Source organism: Arvicola amphibius, chromosome 6 (assembly GCF_903992535.2).
Source record: "Arvicola amphibius chromosome 6, mArvAmp1.2, whole genome shotgun sequence".
Taxonomy (NCBI): domain Eukaryota; kingdom Metazoa; phylum Chordata; class Mammalia; order Rodentia; family Cricetidae; genus Arvicola; species Arvicola amphibius.
Genome location: NC_052052.2, coordinates 39,754,854 through 39,774,645, shown reverse-complemented (window position 1 = coordinate 39,774,645; position 19,792 = coordinate 39,754,854). Strand labels below are relative to the sequence as shown.

The 19,792-nt window shown below is 46.5% G+C and overlaps 1 protein-coding gene across 1 annotated transcript; it reads left to right on the top strand.

Annotated features, from left to right (window-relative positions):
- Positions 1-8,956: 8,956 nt before the first annotated feature.
- LOC119817808 (cytochrome c oxidase assembly factor 7) lies at positions 8,957-19,345 on the top strand. Its single transcript, XM_038335221.2, has 3 exons — positions 8,957-9,112; positions 11,912-12,052; positions 18,061-19,345. The coding sequence occupies exons 1-3, from the start codon at positions 9,007-9,009 to the stop codon at positions 18,507-18,509; spliced, it is 696 nt and encodes a 231-aa protein (XP_038191149.1). The 5' UTR covers positions 8,957-9,006; the 3' UTR covers positions 18,510-19,345.
- Positions 19,346-19,792: the final 447 nt, after the last annotated feature.

Below are 19,792 nucleotides of genomic sequence, written 5' to 3'. Positions count from 1 at the left end.
GTTCTACACCTGCCTACTGTGTCTATGTGCCTTTTACCCACTGCATGTCCACACCTGCCCACTTGGGTGGCTCTCCCAAACCCAAGCTCTGCTTGCCACATGGTGGGACCAGCTCGCCCGGATGAGCCACTGCTCATGAACCGCCCAGGGATCTTGGGCGACCTGCTTGGGACCCACCGCGACCCGCTGGGCTCCCGCTGATCTGTGAGCGGCCACCTGCTCACATGGCCCCCAGGGATTTTGCAGGGACCCACAGTCGTCTCTGCCTTCTGACTGGCTGCTCCCAGAGTCCACTGCCTGCCTACAGCTGCTGCCTGGGACTTTATAGCATTTTTAAAAAAAACAACAGTTTTTAAAAAGAAAAAGAGCCAAGTGGTTCTAGGACTGCCAGAGTTACACAGAGAAACCCTGCCTCAAGACAAAAAGAAAAAAAAAGAAAAGTGTAGGTCCCAGCCATGACAGGCTCAACTGAGACCACCCAGGCACCACCCAGAAACAGATCATCCAAAGGAAATTCCTAACGTTCCAACTATTGTAGATAGAATCACCTGACGTCCCTTAGCCCAGCATACCCGCCCCTTTTTCAAAAGGAAATCCCTAGACTAATGTCAGCCAATCAGGGGTCCTGAACCTTAGAAATCCCTCACCCCAACCTCTGCTATTATAAAAATCCCATCCCAACTGAGTTCAAATCTCTCTGAATGTGCCAATCCATTGGACACATGGAGAGTCTGAATTTGAACTTGAATAAGAATAGAGACTCTTTGCTTTTCTGTAGAGGACTGTGTCTCCTTGTTGGTTTTTGGGTGACCTGCAAATCTGGGCATAACAAAAAGAAAAAGAGACCCTAATGTACTAATTAAGGAAGTCCATGAGAGCCTGGAATAAAGGATAACAAATATTTATTTAGGGAAAACTTACAATAAGGCTAGAGAGCTGCCACGGTCCTCTGTAGAAGGAGAGAGCCACTTATTGGTTTCCGGATGTCAGGCTAGCTTAGACCCGAAGTAATCACACAAAAAAAACTGTATTAATTAAATCACCGCTTGGCCACATGGCAGTGGCTTACCAGCAAAGTTTTGGCAAGTCTGACTCTGGCAGAGGCTCCATGGCGTCTTTCTGACTCTGCCCTTCTTTCTCCCAGCATTCAGCCTAGCTTTCCCTGCCTACCTAAGTTCTGCCTTGCTTTAGGTCCAAAGCAATTTCTTAATTCATTAATGGTAATCACAGCATACAGAGGGACTCCCACATCAGTCCTCAGCTCTGTGGGTGCTGGGAGCTGTGAACCAAACTCAGGCTATCAGCCAAGAGAGAGCACGAGAGCCCCCTGCTTTCACTTCAAAGTGATCACATCTGTGTGGGGCAATATTATACAGGCCACATATTTCTACATTGTATGGCGGCCAGGCTCTCAAGCCATAGGTCGCACCTGAGGAGGTCACCTAGCACTTACAGACAGGTTGTCACCAGGGTCAGGATGTGCTAATGTTGTTATACTCCCTTTCTTGTAATCATGGAGACTGCCTGGGAAGAGGTGTTAATCTAAGCTACCTGACAGAGCAGCCATAGTTGCTGAGGTGACTTTAATCCTCCTACCCTGGAAACAGAATGCTAATGAACTTCCCGCTCAGTTTACCTTTGGACATAAAAGCTGTTTTGAGAATAAACGCTGGTGATCTTCAGGATTTGAATGTACCCCGAGACTCCCTTCCAATATTGCTGTGTGAACTGTATCTCAATTATTCCTGTGCCTCCACAGCGGTACAAAGAGATAATTTATATTGGGGTTGGACCCCCGACATGTCTGCACACAGAAGATCACGCCCCTAAGTCTAGTACCCCCAAAGGCTATTGGCTGAATAAATTTCCACAACACCCTAATGTGGAGTAGGCCAAATATGAAGTTGGAAAGGTTCCCACACAACTTGCTATCCTGAGGGGAAAAAAGGAGTTCAGGGCTGTCACTAACTTTTACTGCAACCCTCTTCTTCTGTGAACTCCAGTCCTCTCCCTTGTAAAGTAAGGTACAAGCAGTTTCAAGCTTAGCATGGGAGGTTCATAGATCTGCCTCTTTAAGAGGGTTCTGGGCCAGGCAGGTCACTTGAGGATAGCATGACTTGGAATCAATCACTCTTGATCTGCAGTCTGGGGAGGGGTGGCGGCTGTCATAGCCTGGGGTGGGAAGAGGGTGCAGTGAGGAAGGGCTCCTGCCTGGGCTTGAGGTTTGACTGGCCACAGCAGGAAAGGCAGGTCACCCCCACCTCTGTGCTGCCCAGTCTAGAAGGTTCCCAGGAGATCTTCAAGGACTCGGAGCTGGGAGTGTTAGGATACCCGTTGTTGAGAAAGGCTAGTTAAGACACAAACACCAATCCCAAGCCTCCAAAATGACCTCATAGTAAAACGTAATTGGTCCAGATCTCTGCAATAGGCAGGATCCTGGTAGTATGCTGTGTGACCTTTACTTGACTGAATGCCTTTTTAGAACTATTAGACTGGGTGTGGTAGCAAACAGCCTTTGACTCCAATACTGGGGAGATGGAGGTGGAAGCAGGAGGATCAGGAGTTCAAGGATTGTGTTGCCTCTGGATTAATAACACGTACAAGCAGGTGGACGGTGTGATGGAAGTGTGTCCTGGGGTTGGGAGAGGGTGGCGGCAGGAGGATCTCTGTGAGTTCCAGGCCAGCTGATATTATGCATTGAGACCCTGTCTCAAAAACAAACACACAACAATTGGAGGCCACCTGGACTATACACAAAAGACTACAGTGGGGACAGGGCCGGGACCCGGATTCGGTGGTAACCCACAAGACAGCACACTACTGCCTGTAACTCCAGTTCTAGTAGATCCAACAATCTTGTCTGGCCTCTGCAGGCACCAGGCATGCACCCGGTGCAAATCTATACAGAGGAGCCAAACATTCATCAACACAAAATTAATTTTTTTAAATGTAAAAACAAAACAACAACAAAAATACTTCAGTTGATAATTGAGAACACTACTCAAAGTTGTCTGGCCTCACACACACACACACACACACACATAGATGCAATTAAAAGAAAAAGAGTCGCTGGCCCACCTTCAAGTACTCAGCTGCCTCCCCCTAGAGTCCTTTCATGTCCCCACAATCTTCCCCAACACCCACAGCCATCTTCCGCTGGCCATTTCCACCCAGGAAAAGGAGTCATATTGAATGTTCACTGCTCAGAGCCTACATTCTTTGGACAGCTTTGCTGATGCCAGTAAGGATGATGACCTGCTTCCTGCCAGCACTGAAGTCTATCCATATAAGGAAAACGAAAATCATTTGGTGTTATTGCTGAAAAATATTTAACTGATTTTGATATTTGAAAAAAATATCTTTTAGAGTTTTAAATTAAAAAATTATGAGAATCAATGTACTAGAAGCATATTAAAGGCTGTTTTAAATTGATTTTTTTAGTTTTTAGGTTTTTGTTCTGTTTTGTTTTGTTTTTGAGACAGAGTTTCTCTCTGTAGTTCTGGTTGTCCTGGAACTTGATTTGTAGACCAGACTGGCCTCAAACTCACAGAGATCCACCTGCCTCTGCCCCCCAAGTGCAGGAATTAAAGGTACGTGCCAACACTGCCCAGCTTAAAGGCTATTTTAAAGTACAATAAATACTAAATGAAGCAGTTTCATATTATTAACTACTGTCCAAAGATCAGTAATAGTCACCATAAGAAAAAAACTGGCTGGGTGGTGGTGGTGCACGCCTTTAATCCCAGCACTAGGGAGGCAGAGGCAGGTTTATCTCTGTGAGTTTGAGGCCAGCCTGGTCTACAGAGCAAGTTCCAGGACAGGTTCCAAAGCTACAGAGAAACCCTGTCTTGAACACCCCCCCCCCCCAAAAAAAAGAACCACTGAAGGTGTCTAGGAAGAAATTTGCCTGTAATGGTACTCTGAGCCTCCAGTGTAATGGTCTGTCCTGTCTTTTTAAGAGAAAAGCCACACCCACTCCCTCCCCTGTCCACTGAGGCAGGGAGATCTTCCTTCCTGCTTGCAGCCTGAGTCTCTTCCTTCTCCGTCTCCCTCTCAAAGAGGCAGCTTCTGCCTCTCCCCACTTCCCCCTTACCCCCCTCTCTCTCTCTCTCTCTCTCTCTCTCTCTCTCTCTCTCTCTCTCTCTCCCTCTCTTCTCCCCTTCTCCCTTTACCCCTCCATAACCCACTAAATAAATATCCAATCTCACTCTTCATGGTGTGCCTATCTGTCTGTCTCTTGCCCACCATGTGGTTCCCTGCCTCTGGAGACCTGCAGCATGGTCTCATGGCATGCCTGTCCTTCTTTCTCTCCTTGTGGCTTGCTGCAGCCACTCAGGGAACTGCGCCATCCCTGCCTGGGACTGGCTGCTCTCAGGACCTACTGCCTGCTGCCTGCCACCACATGGCCCACTGCCTGCTGCTGCTTGGAGACCTGCAGTGTTTCTGCTGCAGCCACCGGGGATTCACAGAATTTTACTTTTACCATTACAGCCTGTCTTGGAACTCGCTCTGTAGACCAGGCTGGCCTAGAACTCACATTGATCTGCCTCCCTCTGCTTCCTGAGTACTAGGATTAGAGGTGTGTGTTACCACTGCCCAGTGTGGAGCTGATTCTTTCCTTCCACTTTTACATGGGTTCTAAGGATCACACTCAGTTCACGAGGCTTGTGCACCAAGTGCCACTACTCCCTGGGTCATCTCGCAGGCCCATACTGGCTTTAATTGGCTTTCATCATTAAGAACAAGAACTATTATATGTATTAGCTGATGCTTTTCCTGTTCTGAGAGTTGCATGCTTTGATTGAAACCTTCTGGCTTTTAGTAGTGCATCCTTCAAACCCTAGTCACTATGAAAGCACCCAGGAACGATATTGAACGAGTGAGGGGACTGCTGTGACAACCAAAGGGAATTGCGTAAATTAACCACAACCGGTGGTTAATGACCAATGGATATCAGTTCAATCTCAGTCTGGAATTAGAAAGTGAGCTTTGCAATGCACGAGTTCCTCCCTCTAGCACTTGGGACGTCAGCTGTGAACTTTAGGATTAGAAAAACTCCTTCAGCCGGGCGTGGTGGCACATGCCTTTAATTCCAGCACAGGCAGGTGGATCTCAGTGAGTTAGTGGCCAGCCTTGTCTACCAAGCGAGATCCAGGACAGCCAGGACTTTTAAAGAGAGAAACCCTGTCTCGGAAACAAAAAAACAAGTTCCTTCACAGTGTTTTCCAGAAAAATTGCTTCGCTTTATCTGCAGCAGTTGGAAACACGCCTGCTAGCTACACATCACACTTACAGAAAAGGGCTATTAGGTGAAAAATAAGAGATTAATTTGTGATAAACACAGATCAATGTATTCATTGAGCAACTGAGGCATTTACAAAGTAAACACGAGCATTTGGAAGAATACAGAAGATCTGGGTATGCCTCAGAGGAAGAAAAACATGCCTAGCACGTGAGGCCCTGGCTGTGATCTCAGCACTAGAGAACGGAGGGAAATAATCCTACGGATATAATGAAAGAACTTGAAAAAGAAATAAAGCAGCAGCATACTGTTTTTTTTGTTTTTTTTTTTTTTTTTTTTTTTTTTTACGATCTTACATTTCTTTTTAAAATCTGAAGCATGCTTTGGATCCCAGCACTGGGGAGGCAGAGGCAGGTGGATCTCTGTGCGTTCCAGGCCAGCTTGATCTATTGAGTAGTTCTGAGACATACAGGGCTACACAGTAAAACCCTGTCTCAAAAAAAAAAAAAAAACCCAAAAAAACCCCAAAAAAGTATGATTAAGTGACTTTGTACTTGTCCTGGTGGTGCCTCTATTCCTGCCAACCCTCTACTGCCCAGTGGGTCTCATTGCACAGCAGTTTAATGCCATGAATACTAGGACCAAATGAGAAGTAGTACTTGTGGCCAGTCCTTGACTTTAATTATGTGTAGCATCCTCACATCTCCTGCTCTGTTATTTTATTTTCTCATAGTATTGGTGAACCAGCCTTGACCATTCCAGGCAAATGTGTAGTGCAAATTCTAATTGGTCTTAATAATAAAAACCCAGAGTCATATTAGGGGGTGAAAGCTGAAAGATCAGAGAAGCAGAGCAGCCAGCCACTAGTTCTTACCTCTACGAAATCCTCAGAGCCAAGGGAGCAAGATGCAGTCTCTAAGAATGCTCAGACTGAACGTGGATCCTGTCTTTACAAGTTCTCAGACTGACTGCCTTGAGTTCCTGTCTCCTCTCGCCTTTTATTCCTCTCTGCCCAGCCATATCCCTTACTGTCTCCATCTCCCTAGTGCTGGGATTAAAGGTCTGTGCCACCACTGCCTGGCCTCTAAGGCTAACTAGTGGCTCGCTCCACACTCTCACCCTCAGGCAAGCTTTATTTGCTATAGCACAAACAAAATATCACCACAGGAAGTCTTCCTCCCTCCCCCCCACGGACTTGTATTGTTTGTTTCTTTGAGATAGTGTCTCACTAAGTAGCTCGGGTCGGACTCCACTTAGTATATAGTCAAGGATGACTCTGAAGAAAAAAACAGGATGACTTTGAACTAACTCCTGATCCTCCAGCTGCTACACCTAGCTTTTGGACAGGATAAGGACTCTTTTATATTTGTTTATTTGTGGGAGGAGGGGAGTTTGTACCACACCATCTCACTGACTTTTCTCCCCCATCCCCACTGGGGATTGAACCTAGGATCTTGAGCAAGATGGGCAAGAGCTATAACGCTGAGCTCCACTCTCAGGGTGGGATAGCCATTCTCAGCTAAGATCTATTTACCCTCCAAAACTAGTCCTTTCATAATGTATTACGCAGAATATATCAAGTAATATGGAAAATTGAGGAAGAAGCTTCTAGATCTATTTTGGGTTGGTGTAGTCGTTGTATCTGTCAAACTTTATTGAGAGGATATCATGAGATTTCACAGGGCCTTGAAGGTCAGGGTAAGGAGGAAGTCTCAAAACCAAAGGTCAGGCCTTCCCATCCTGGGGCATGTTTCCTGAGGGTTCCCTCTGGTGCTCAGGGATACGAAAAAGAATGTGGGTAGCTGGATGTGGTATCTTATACCTGCAATAGTACTCTGTAGGTTGAGGCTAGAGGATTGTCTCAAATTAAAGGTAGTCCTGAATTACACGGTGAGATTCTATGCCAAGGAAAATGGTGGTGTACGCCTTTACTCCCAGCACTTCGGAGGCAGAGATGGGCAGAACTCTGTGAGTTCAAAGCTAGTCTGATCTACAATGTGAGTTCCAGGACATCCAGAGCTGCTACACAGAGAAATCCTGCCTCAAAAAACCAAAACCAACCATCCAAATAAATAAATAAATCGGGAATTTCCAAAGACGTTTACTAGCTGAAGTAAGTTGCTCCCCATCTGTCATTAAAATGAGTTAGTGGTGAAGCCACGCTATATCGGACACTGGGAAAACGTGGACTGTGCTCCACGAAAAAGCTCTAGACCAGGGGGCGGAGGGAGGAACTGCCTTTTGGGTAGTTTTACTTAGAATCAAAATAAAAAACAAAACAAAAAAAAGTACAGGTAATGCCCCTCCCCCATCTTGATGGGCTTCTCCTTTTGCTTGGTGCTAGGGATCGAACCTAGTACTCTCCTGCACATACTAGGGAAGTCCTCTGCCACCAAGCTAAGCTACATCTTCTTTCTTTCTTCCTCTCTTTCTTTCTTTCTTTCTTTCTTTCTTTCTTTCTTTCTTTCTCTCTTTTTTTTTTTTTTGGTTTTTCGAGACAGAGTTTCTTTGTGTATCTCTGGCTGTCCTGGAACTCCCTCTGTATGTGAGGCTGGCCTCGAACTCAAGAGATTCGCCTACCTCTGTCTCCTGAGTACAGGGATTAGAGGCGTGAGCCACCACTGACCAACTTAAATATATTTTTAAAATATTTATTATTTATACAGCATTCTGCCTGCATACCAGAAGAGGGCACCAGATCTCATTATAGATGGTTGTGAGCCACCCTGTGATTGCTGGGAATTGAACCCAAGACCTCTGTAAGGGTAGCCGGAGTTCTTAACCTCTGAGCCATCTCTCTAGCTCTTCATTCTTTTTTTTTTTTTAACTTTTTGTGATTTATTTCACTTTATTTTATGTGCACTGCTGTGAAAGTGTCAGATCGCCCTGGAACTGGATTTATAGACAGTTGTGAACTGCCTGCCATGTGTATGCTGGGAATTGAACCCAGGTCCTCTGGAAGAGCAGTCAGTGCTCTTAAGCACTAAACCATCTCTCCAGCCCTAGCTCTTCGTTCTTTCTCTTTGGAAAAAAGTTAAACTCTGAACCCGTTTCCCGGTCTGCTATTAAAGAAGCGTCATACGTACGTTGTCGCTGTAAAAGGTTTAGCTAGTGCAAAGCTCTTAGACCCGGATTCAATACTCAGCACTCGGCACCAGCTATCACCATCGTCACTACCATCACTCGCGGTCACATTCATATCCCACGCCATTAATGGTGGTAACCTTGATGGGTCTAGAAAGAATATTGAGATAAATGCATCCTGTGGCACTAGCAGAGATTTATTTTTGTCAGGTGTTCCAGCCATATGTGGGACACACAAGTTACTCAAAACTCTTGCTGCCTGAGTACGCAAATGCTTTCCTGATGAATTTCAAGCTCCGTATTTTGCAGGGCTGGGAGCACTTGGCGGTGAGCTCCAGCCCAACGCTGCAAGCTCTGGGAAGGCAGGGACCGGAGATCCCGGCTGTCTCGGCTTTAGAAGTGGGACTGCAGGAGGGCTGGCTGATCCCGACTGCAGGGAGAAAACCACTATGGGGCAGAATTACCTCTGCTGAGCGGAGGTACACTATCGGTAGGGAGACTTCCACAAAGACCACGAAATCGGGAAGAAGGCCGCCCCCACCGCAAAGGCTGTTGGGAGCGTCGGTATCCCGGAGGCCCGCTGGGCGCTGACCTCACACGCGCTGCGTCAAGCCCCGCCCACTGGTCAGCCCACGTGATCTGGGGGCGGGGCCACCTCCAGGTTCGTGGGAGTCGGAGCCATGGCGGGCTTGGTTGACTTCCAAGACGAGGAGCAGGTGAAGTCTTTCCTGGAGAACATGAAGGTGGAGTGTCACTACCAGTGCTACCGCGAGAAGGACCCGGATGGTGAGCGCCGCCCGCGCAGCCGGGGATGCCGAGAAGGGGCGCGAGCCTTTGGCTAGGACGCGGTCACGTGGCGGGTGGAGGACGCCTGAGGACGTGGTCAGGGACACTAGCAAGCTGTGGGCGGGAACTTGGGTTGTACCGGGGGCGGGGCTTCTGCGGAGGGGCGGAGCCCTCAGGCTAGACCCGGCGTGGTCGGGTTTAGGGTGGAAGGACCGGAGATGCAATGGTGAGCCCGCATAGGAAATAAGCGAAATATGTGTTAATAGTAAATGAGAGTCAGGTTAGGATAAAAGAACTGGTACTGCACAATTGAATGGCTTTTGAATAAACTTATAAAAGAGGGGACAAACCATTATAGGTCTTTGCCAAGCAGAGGTAATAGCTAATGAAAAGATCTGAGACAGAACTGGCATCTTGTGTGTAGTGAGGTGGTTGAGTGTAGGATTGATTGACGCCCAGAGAAGCAGACTTGTTTTCCTAGTGTTTAATTTATTTTGTAGTCAGTGGAAGCAAGGTGAGAAAACAGAGTTCTCTTTTGGAAGGTCAAAGTCAGGATCTGTCAGAATTAAGTCAAATTAATTTTTGTAGTGCAGTCTTGAGACTCAAACCCAGGGCTTCTGCGTGTGTTAGGCAACTCTTTCACCACTGTGCTCTGCCTCTGGTTCCAGAATGAAGTTTGTACAGGGAGCCTGGGTTGCAGTGTGTCCGTCCTTAGGCAGGAATTTAGTCTTGATCCTGTAGAGATGTTTGAGGGGTTCATGGTAGTTGATGTGTGTTATGTGGAGATATACAGAGCTGTGAATGGAGAACTGGCTGAGGCCTGGGGATGTGGGTGCTAGTGTTCACCCTGAGTTCAGTTCCTGGCTTAAACTGGGTGTGGCAACACAAGCCTGGCCTGTGTGTAACCCTGGCACTCTAGGAAGTGGGGGCAGGGAGGGTCAGGGACAGACAGCCTCAGCTACACAGTGAGTTCGGGTCCAGTCTAAGCTATATAAGACCCTGTCTCAGGGAAATAAATAGAATTAAACAAATAAAGATAACATGTGTTATTATTTTCAGTCTCAGAATGTCCCGTCATCCTGTAGTCATCCAGGAAGGTGCAAACATGCCTCTGTGTAATATTTTTACAAAGGCAAAGCGAATCTTAGCCCGTTCTTTTCTTTGTAGCTTACTTATATTTTTATTGTGGGGCTAGAGATTGAGCAGAGGGCCTCCCACACTCTAGCAAGTACTGTGCCGCCTAGCTACACACAGCCTAGCTACACACAGCCTAGCTACACACAGCCTAGCTACACACACAGCCTAGCTGCACACAGCCTAGCTACACACAGCCTAGCTGCACACAGCCTAGCTACACACAGCCTAGCTGCACACAGCCTAGCTACACACCACAGCCTAGCTGCACACCACAGCCTAGCTGCACACCACAGCCTAGCTGCACACCACAGCCTAGCTGCACACCACAGCCTAGCTGCACACCACAGCACTGATGTTTTATAAGTTCTTGCCTCTTTAATTCAGCCACATTCTACCAGGCCTGTGAAAGGTTCATTTCTTCTTCCACCTGTTTGTATTCACAGGCTTTTTCTCCAGGACTTTCTTGCCCCTTTCCACTTGGTTGTCTTTCTGGACGTGCTAGGGAATGGAACCACCGCGGCCTTGTACTCTGCTCTGCCATGGAGCAGCACCTCCAGCCCATCAGTGTCTTTAAGTAGCTTGTGCTTTCTCCACAGTCAGGTCTCAGCTCAGCTTTCATTGTCCTTGGTGGCCCAAACTATGTTCACCGTTCTCTTAAAATGCACAACAAACTTTCTCATCATCCTGGCTTATTTCAGTTATAACATTTATTGTTTGAAAACCTTGGGTTTCCTTACTGTATTTCCTCCTTAGCCAGAGCTGTACTCTTTGACTAGGTTGCAGAGGACCTTGAACTCCTTATCTTGACTCCACCTTGTGAGTGCTGGGATTACAGGCTTGAATTGGCATGCCTGGTTTAGAGTATAATTTTTTTTTTTGTTGTTGTTGTTCAAGATAGGGTTTCTCTGTGTACAGCCCTAGCTGTCCTGGAACTAGCTCTGTAGACAGGCTTGGCTTGAACTCACAAAGATTCGCCTGCTTCTGCCTCCCAATTGTTGGGATTAAAGGCATGTGCCACCATCACCTAACTTAGAGTATAAATTTTAGGAGGGCAAAATGACAATATTCCCAACAGGCATGTATCTGGTATATACTTTTACACATAAGATAGTGTGTATATGTTTAACTGTTTGTTGGCCGGAAGTGAATGAGAAATGGCCTTTGAAGTTGCTGAGAATGCTCAGAGGCTGGCCTGGACTGGGACACCCAGGGAAGGAAACCTATTCCCCACCACTGTGGTAGCTTCCAGTTCTATTTTCTGGGCTTCAGGTTTCCAGCCGGGCCAGGGAGTAAGGGCCTCCTCATTTCTTGTTTGCTGCTCAAGAGGAGCTCCCTAACCCTTGTAGGTTTTAATGTTTTCATTATAGAACTTACAGAGAGGTTTCAAAGCTAGCAGCATGTCAATCATGGAAGTCAGCCAGTGTTTGGTCCAGGGATCAGAAGAGCTGGCAATGGTAGAGCCATTGCTGGGATCAGTCTTCCTGATCCATATATTGCTGGCCGTGGGGAGACATGGTCCCTTCCTTGTAGGAGGGGCTGGACGCTGTGCGTTTCTGTGCTAAGCCTGCTTGCCGCATTTGAGTAAGAGCTAGGCTCTTATCTGGTTCTACCTGGACCCACTGAACAGCAGCAGCTGGCATGAGCAACTCTTCCCTCTCCTAGGTTGCTATCGGCTGGTGGACTATCTGGAGGGGATCCAGAAGAATTTTGATGAAGCTGCCAAGGTACTAAAGTTCAACTGTGAGGACAACGGGCACAGTGACAGCTGCTATAAACTGGGAGCCTATTACGTGACTGGAAAAGGTAATATGCCCGTCTCCACATGCCTCAGAGTACAGGCAGGGGTCAGCAGAGAGGTGGTGGGAGAGAGTGGTCCTTTAAGTGAAGCAGCCTTTGAGGATACTGTTTGCACATTGTGGGACCTTGAGCTAATTAATTTTCTTCTTAAAGAAGTTTTTAAAGTTACGTTTACTTTTTTTATTTTGGTGTGGGGCAGGTATGTACCATGTTCTACATGTGGAGATCAGAGGACAACTAACAGAAGTTGGTTCTCCAACTTCTAGTTCCACCGTGTAGGTTCTGGGAATTGAACCCAGGTCGTCAGAGTTGGCAGCAGCAAGTCATGTGTCTGGCTCATGATTAAAATATTTTTAGACAGGGTCTCTCTACAGCCCTGTCTGTCCTGGAACTCACTCTGTAAACCAAGCTGGCCTCACACTCAGAGATCCACCTGCCTCTGCCTTCTGAGTGCTGGGATTAAAGGCGTGGGCTACCAGGTCTAGCTCATTATTTAGGATAGGGTTTTACTCTAGTTTTGTTGGCTGCTCTGGCTAGAGTCCTCTGAAAGGAGAAAACCCCAATTGAGAAAATGCCTGCGTAAGATCAGGCTGTAGGGCTACCCTGTAGGACGTTTCTTTTTCTTTCTTTTTCTTTTGTTTTGGGTTTTTTGTTTGTTTGTTTTTAGCTTTTGTTCGTTTGATGGATGAGTTTTGGTTTTTTGAGACAGAGTTACTCTTACTCTGGATTGCTGTGTAGCTGGGTGCCTGGCCCCTGAAGGGTGTCCTCCTCCTTCTTGGGCTACTACTCCAAATCCCTCCTCCCAGTGTTCTCGTTCTCTGCTCTCTATGCCTGCCAGCCCCGCCTATCCTTTCTCCTGCCTTGCTATTAGCCATTCAGATCATCAGGTTTTCTAGACAGAAAAGGTATCACAGCTTCATGGAGTTAAACAAATGCAACATAAACAAAAGTAACATACCTTAAAATAATATTCCCAACAGTACCTTTCTCAGCTAATTCTTTTACCAGCAGGCTGCATTTTGCAGTTACCAAAAAACAAAAATAAAAAAAATCAGTTATTTAATTATCTCAAAAGGTAATCTTATAAAAATCTGAAAAGAATCACAAATCTAAACTTCCATATATGAAAAACAATCATTCATTTCTACTTTAAGTCCTCAGGGTGCATATCCACTCATCAACAGTTTTTTTTATTAAATCCTATCAGGAAGTTGGGAGCAGAAATGGTTACAAGTAATTAATCATCGTCTTTGATCATCAGGCTATTGTCGCAGGAAAGGTACGTCAGCCAGCAGTGGCCAGGCTGCAATTGTTTTTGTTCCCTGACATCAGTGAGTCCTTTATTCAACTATTTAAAGTGTGTCTTTCTAAACGTTATAAATTGTCCCCCAAGATTTTCTTCCTCAAAGCCATTAACAAAAACACCTTAACCTAATATTACCAGCAATCCATATGTCTAGATTCTTTCTCAGAATGGTGGTTGAGTCGTCAGTCTGCTCCAGCAGTAATGTTTGGAAAAAGTCGATCACTGTTATTTTAAGTACCAGTAACACTGCCCAGTGAGGGACTAGAAACCCCCGGAGAGTTTTCATGTAACTCATAGATTATGATGGGCAGTGAGCAGAGCTGTGCTCAATAGCAGCATGAGGTCCTCACGACATGTAGTCCCTGTGGCTCTACCGCTTGAAGGCTCACTGGGACATGGCATTGCTGACCGCCCAGCCGTTGTTCCATGGGTTCCATACTGCCTGTTGGTTCCCTTGTATGACCCCTGACAATTAGGCATGACAACCATCCCAATCTTAGCTAGTCACTTTTAACTCCGTGTTCCAGTTTTAGCACCAGTAAACTGGGGTTTACAGAGCCTGGACTTAATGTAGTTGGGTTACAGATTGAGATCCTGCCTCAGAATTCAAAAGAAAAAGAAATGAAATAGTTCTTGCTCCATAGTTTTATTGTGAAAGATAGAGAGTATCAGTATGAAACACATACTTGAGCAGATTACAGACCACTGAGAATACAAGACCAATGAAGAATCCTTTATTTGCTACTGACCGAAAACAGGCTCACACCAGAAAGAACTCCACCTAAATTGAAGCATGGTGGGGTTCTAATATCCAGAACACAATCACATCACGTCAGAGGCACGGGAGGAGGGTGGGGTGGGATGTCTGTGTGCCTGTGTGAGGAGGTCAGTTTGTTAGAACAGTTTGTTTGATGTTGTGAGACAATGGCCCTCCGGAAGCCGCATGAGAACGTTCTGCTCGGCAGGATGTGGCGCTGGGGGTGCTGGGGAACAGTTGGGTGTCATTAGATAAACTAGGACAAAATAGAGTTACTCTGGGCAGTTCAGGTAAAGATATTAGTATGTGAGCTGTAGAGGTGGCTCAGCTGTTAAGCACTTGTTCTTGCAGAGGACCCAGGTTCACAATCGTCTGTAACTCCAGTTCCAGGGACTTCAACTTCTGACCTCCAGCACTAGGTGCACACATGGTGCACATACATATGCACAGGCAGAACACTCTAAATAAAATTTAAAATAAAATACAGTAAAGCCGAGCACAGAACTGAGTAATCCTGCCCTTATATTTCTTCTCACGCACCAGTTGGCATTAGATCTTAAGTAATGCTAAGTTTTTGCCAGATACCAAGGTTCCCTCTTTGCTTCTATGGGTTAGGAATTTGGGGTTGGTTTAGCTGGGTGTCTTGGTCAAAACACTGGCAAGGGAAGTAGTACTGCAGTGGTTGGAAGGTGTGATTGAAGTTGCCCTTTAGATGCTGACTTACTCACTGGCCTGATTGCAAAGGCCTTGGCTCGGTCAGCTGCTGTTTGGGGACTCTGATCCCAGTGACTGAGCTCTCCATGTCCCCCTGCTGTGCTCGAGTCTCCTAATGATCTGCCTTTAGCTTTCTTCAGGGTAAGTAACCCAACAGAGACTCCGAAAAGGATTGGAGCAATGACTCAGTGATTCAACTGGCTGTTCTCATAGGAGACCTGGGTTTCTTTCCCAGCACCCACATGGCAGTTACAGCTATCCATAACTCCAATTCTAGGGGGTTTGATGCCTCTTCTAGCCTCTGCAGGTACCAGGCATGCATGTGATACACATATATACATGCAGGCACTCACCTGTACTCAGAAAATAAGTTTAGAAAGTTCAGCGTCTCTTCTGACATTCACGCAATCTCTTAACTGTAATCCCATGTAAGTCAGAATCAAAAAGCAGGTCACATACTTCCAACATATAATGGCACGTGTTATATATTACCATTCCAAAACATAGGGAAGGAAGCATAGTGAGGAAATATTAGACCAGAAAAGACCGAAAACCTGCTGGGCAAACTCCAAACTCTGCATCTCCATGTCAAAATGCTCTTCAGATCTCCAGTCCTTTCAATTTTGTTGACTGCAGTCCTCTTGGACTGGTTCTACTTCCTGTTAGCAGCTTTTCTTGGCAGGTATCCCATGGCTCTGGCATCTCCAGTATCCTGGGGTCTCCAATGCAATCCAAGCTTCAACTTCACAGCTTCACAAAACACCCTCTCTAGGCCTTCATTCAGGGACCCCCTTGACACATGTCTGGTCTCAGCGGTTTTCCATAGACACAGAGGCGAATTCCATAGCCCCTTTCTTCTGTCTTTAACTCTAAAGCCAGAATCATGTGTCTCAAGTTGCCAAGTTCTGCTGGGGCTGGAACATGGCTCATTCAGTTACATCTTCATCAACTTTCTGGTTTTGATAATTTTCTTCCATGGCCTAAGTTTGGCTGTCCTGAAACTGGATCTGTAGACCAGGATGGCTTCAAACTCAAGAGATCTTCCAGCTTCTCTCTTCTCAGCTGGGATTAAAGGCCTGCGTCACTACATACAGCTCTAAGCTTTTCTTTAATTCCTTTTCACAAGTTGGAAATTTAGCTAGGTGGGATCTTGTCCTGAGGTCACCACTCCCTTTATTCCATTTCTTAATCCATTTATCTCCTTGGCCAGAGAAATTCCTTCCATTTCACTTTTTTTTTGGGGTGGGGGTGGGGGTTGGTTTTTTGGTTTTTTAAGACACAGGGTTTCTCTGTGTAGCTTTGGAGCCTGACCTGTCCTGGTACCAGTCTGGCCTCGAACTCACAGAGATCCTCCTGCCTCTGCCTCCCAAGTGCTGGGATTAAAGGCGTGCGCCATCACTGCCCAAGTCATTCCACTTTCTGATGTTCCTTTTCTCAAATATTTTTCCATGCTCAGCCTGCTCCTTCTCATTATAAACCTTTATAAGAGTGACCAGTAATAACCATACAATAACAATACTAGGCTGTTTCAAGATTTCCTCTGCCATCGGAATCAATGCTAACCTTGTCACTTTTGTCTCAGGCAGAGTCTTCAGACAGGGTCAAAAAACAGGCAAAATCTTCACCAAAATATCATAAGAACTATCTCTAGGCTACATATTAATATTCTTTTCCTTTGAAACCTCTTGAGCCAGGACCCCATGGTTCAAATAGCTCCTAGCACCGCTGTCTCCCCTGCTCTTACTAGTCTGGCTCATTAGCAGCACTTAATGCATTCCACTGCTTTGCTAACCCAAACTCACGAAGTCCTTATCACTCCAAATAGAAACATGATCCGACCTATCACAGCGATACCACAGTCCCTGCGACCAATTTCTGCCTGTTAGGATTCCTTCTTCTGTGAAGGGACACCATGACCATAGCAACTATTATAAAAGAAAACATTTAATTAGGTGGATTACAACTCAGGTCCAGTCCATTATCATCATGGGACATGGTAGCATGCAGGCTGTCATGTGCTGGATAGGTCGCCGAGAGTTCTTTATCTTGTGCAGGTCTCCCTGGGTGTGACTTGAGCATATATATAAAGTCAACCTCCACAGTGACACACTTTGTCCAACAAGGCCACACCTCCTAATAGTGCCACTCCCTTTGAGGGGCATTTGCTTTCATACCACCATACTGTGCGTAAATAAGAAAAGGTTGATTGCTACTTGTTTTTTTGAAACAACCTTATTATGTAGCTTAGGTGATCTCAAACTTTGGATTCTCCTGCCTCTACTTCCTCAGTGCTAGGGTAATATAACATTATAGGCATATATCACCATTCCCAGCTCCAAGTCATTTCTGTCCTTTTTTTAGTTTGTTTTGTTTTATTTGTAATAGGGTCTCTCTATTAGGTAGCTCTGACTGTCTTGGAACTCACAGAGATCCCCCTGCCTCTGCCTCCCAAGTGCTGGGATTAAAGGTGTGCACCACACACACCTTAGCTTTAGCTTGTTGTTGTTGTTGTTGCTCTGCCCTGGGAGATTATTTCCAGGAGCTTCATAGGATCAGAGTCTTCCTTCAGGTACTCCAGATCTTGTGCACAGAGAATTGGCATAAACACCCGCACATCCTTCCCTCCCTTCAAATCATTTCTAGCTGTGCTATCTAATGCAGTATAAACACTGCTGTAATAGTTGTACCATACACTGTGCTGGGAATGACAGGGAAAGTCTATACATTTTTAGCACAGACATGTTTTTTCCCTGAATATTTTCAGTCCGTGGTTGGTTATATTTGCAGCTGGTGTCTGGGTTGAATGCTGTAATCGTGTTCATAACTGATGAGATCTGCGTATGCAGAGCTCATAAATATGGAGGCCAACTGTGTATTTAGATTAAGAAACATTCAGTTGCTTATTTTAAAAATGCAGTGTTCTCACCGTAGCCCCACGTGGTAGTCTCTGGTGCTCTAAGCTGACTTGTCTCTTCCTGGCTTGGCTTCCTCATAAGAGATTGTGTGAACCAAACAGTCCATGGCTCCCTTCCCCCATCTTTCTTTAGCTCCCAGGGCTTGACTCAGGGATGGTTCCCTAACCTTGGCCAGACACAAATAGGTTCAGCCCTGGTTTGGGGTGTGGGGAGGTACTGGGGATTGAACCCAGACCCTCTGATGTTGTTAGGCAAGAGCTCTACCACTGAGCTGTCTGCCCAGCCCTTGAGTGTACCTTTCCTTTGTTTTCTATGTCCGTAGGTGGCCTGACTCAGGACCTGAAGGCTGCATCTGCCTGCTTTCTGAAGGCCTGCGAGAAGCCAGGGAAGAAGTCTGTGGAGTCCTGTCACAATGTTGGGCTCCTGGCACACGACGGACAGGTCAACGAAGACGGCCAGCCTGACCTGGGGAAGGCCAGGGACTACTACACTAGAGCCTGTGATGGCGGCTATGCAGCCAGCTGCTTCAACCTCAGCGCCATGTTTCTACAGGGTGCCCCTGGCTTTCCCAAGGACATGGCTCTGGCGTGTAAATATTCAATGAAGGCCTGTGACCTGGGCCACATCTGGGCCTGCGCCAATGCCAGCCGCATGTATAAACTGGGGGATGGTGTTGATAAGGACGAGGCCAAGGCCGAAATGCTGAAAAATAGGGCCCAGCAGCTCCACAAAGAACAACAGAAAAACGTCCAGCCTTTAACATTTGGGTAATGTGTGGCCCACCCTCCCAAGCAACGGACAGCTTGACACTGACACCCCTTCTTTGAAAGCAGATGAGCCCTTGGAGGTCAGTCAGTGCCATCTGCTCCAGAGTGTCACCTGCTGGGAATGGCTGGAAGTGTGAGTTTTAGTAAATAATCCTTTGTGTGTATTCTGTGAAGACACATGTATTATGGGAGCCTTAATTTCTAAACTGGACCTCTGAAAAATAGGGGCAAACTGAGGAGCCTTTTGGGGTTGGGGAAACAAAAAGAAGCTTGGAAATTTAGCAGCCACAGGCCTCAAAGAATCAGTCAGAAGAGGTTGAAAATTAGAAAGTGTCCTAATTTGCATAACAGAGGTTTTGAGGAGCTAAGAACAGCCGTAGTCACGACTGCCGCCCTCTGCCTTATGTAACCACGGTGTGGGCTCCTTGCCTTTCCAGTCAGGCCTTTCGACAGATTTATAGGGATCAGGAGCTGTGTGCCAAATGAAGGTTGAAGGTGGTTATATTATGCCTGGCAGTTAGGAAACAAAACCCAAGCATCCCCTCCTCTAGACAAGACATTTACTGTCCAAAATTACCCTCCTCAGCTGCTTCTGCTCCTCATGGGAAGACAGACTCCTGAAGCAGCTGCCGCTCGGGATCTGACAGGACAGCACAAAGCTGTCCACTGAACAGAACCTTTTCCTTTCGGGGGTGTGGGCAGAGTGTTTCGAGATGGTTTCACTGTGGAACAGTCCTGGCTATCCCAGTACTTGCCTTGTAGACCAGGCTGGCCTTGAACTCATAAAGATCCACCTACCTCTGCCTCCCAAGTGCTGGAATTAAAGGCACGCACCACCACCGTCTGGCTGCTTCTTTTTTGAACAGGCCTTTGTGCTATCTATGCTGGCCTTAAAACTCCCAGCCCTGCCTCAGCCCACTGTGCCAGGCAGGACTGAACTTGCTAAAGTGTCCAGATGAATGAGCTGTTTCAGTTGATTTTTAATCTGTTGTGTTCCTGTTCTCAAGATCCTGTCAGGGTGGGATGTATTCATCATGGTGGCTGTGCAGTTTTCTTTTTTGTCTTTGTGTTTGCCTGTGCCTTTGTAATATTTTTTCCTTCTATTGTCTCTACTTGTCACTAGGGGGCGAGCTTGTCCGTTTCCTCTGATAGCGGGACAACTGTATCTATCCTTATCCTGGTTTTCCTTCTGGTCTGGCAGCTGGCTGCTTTAGAAGGCAAGCTTGCCTTTGAGGGCTGTGCACACAGCCAGCTGCCCTCTCAAGTTGACACAGGGAGGGCCTTTCC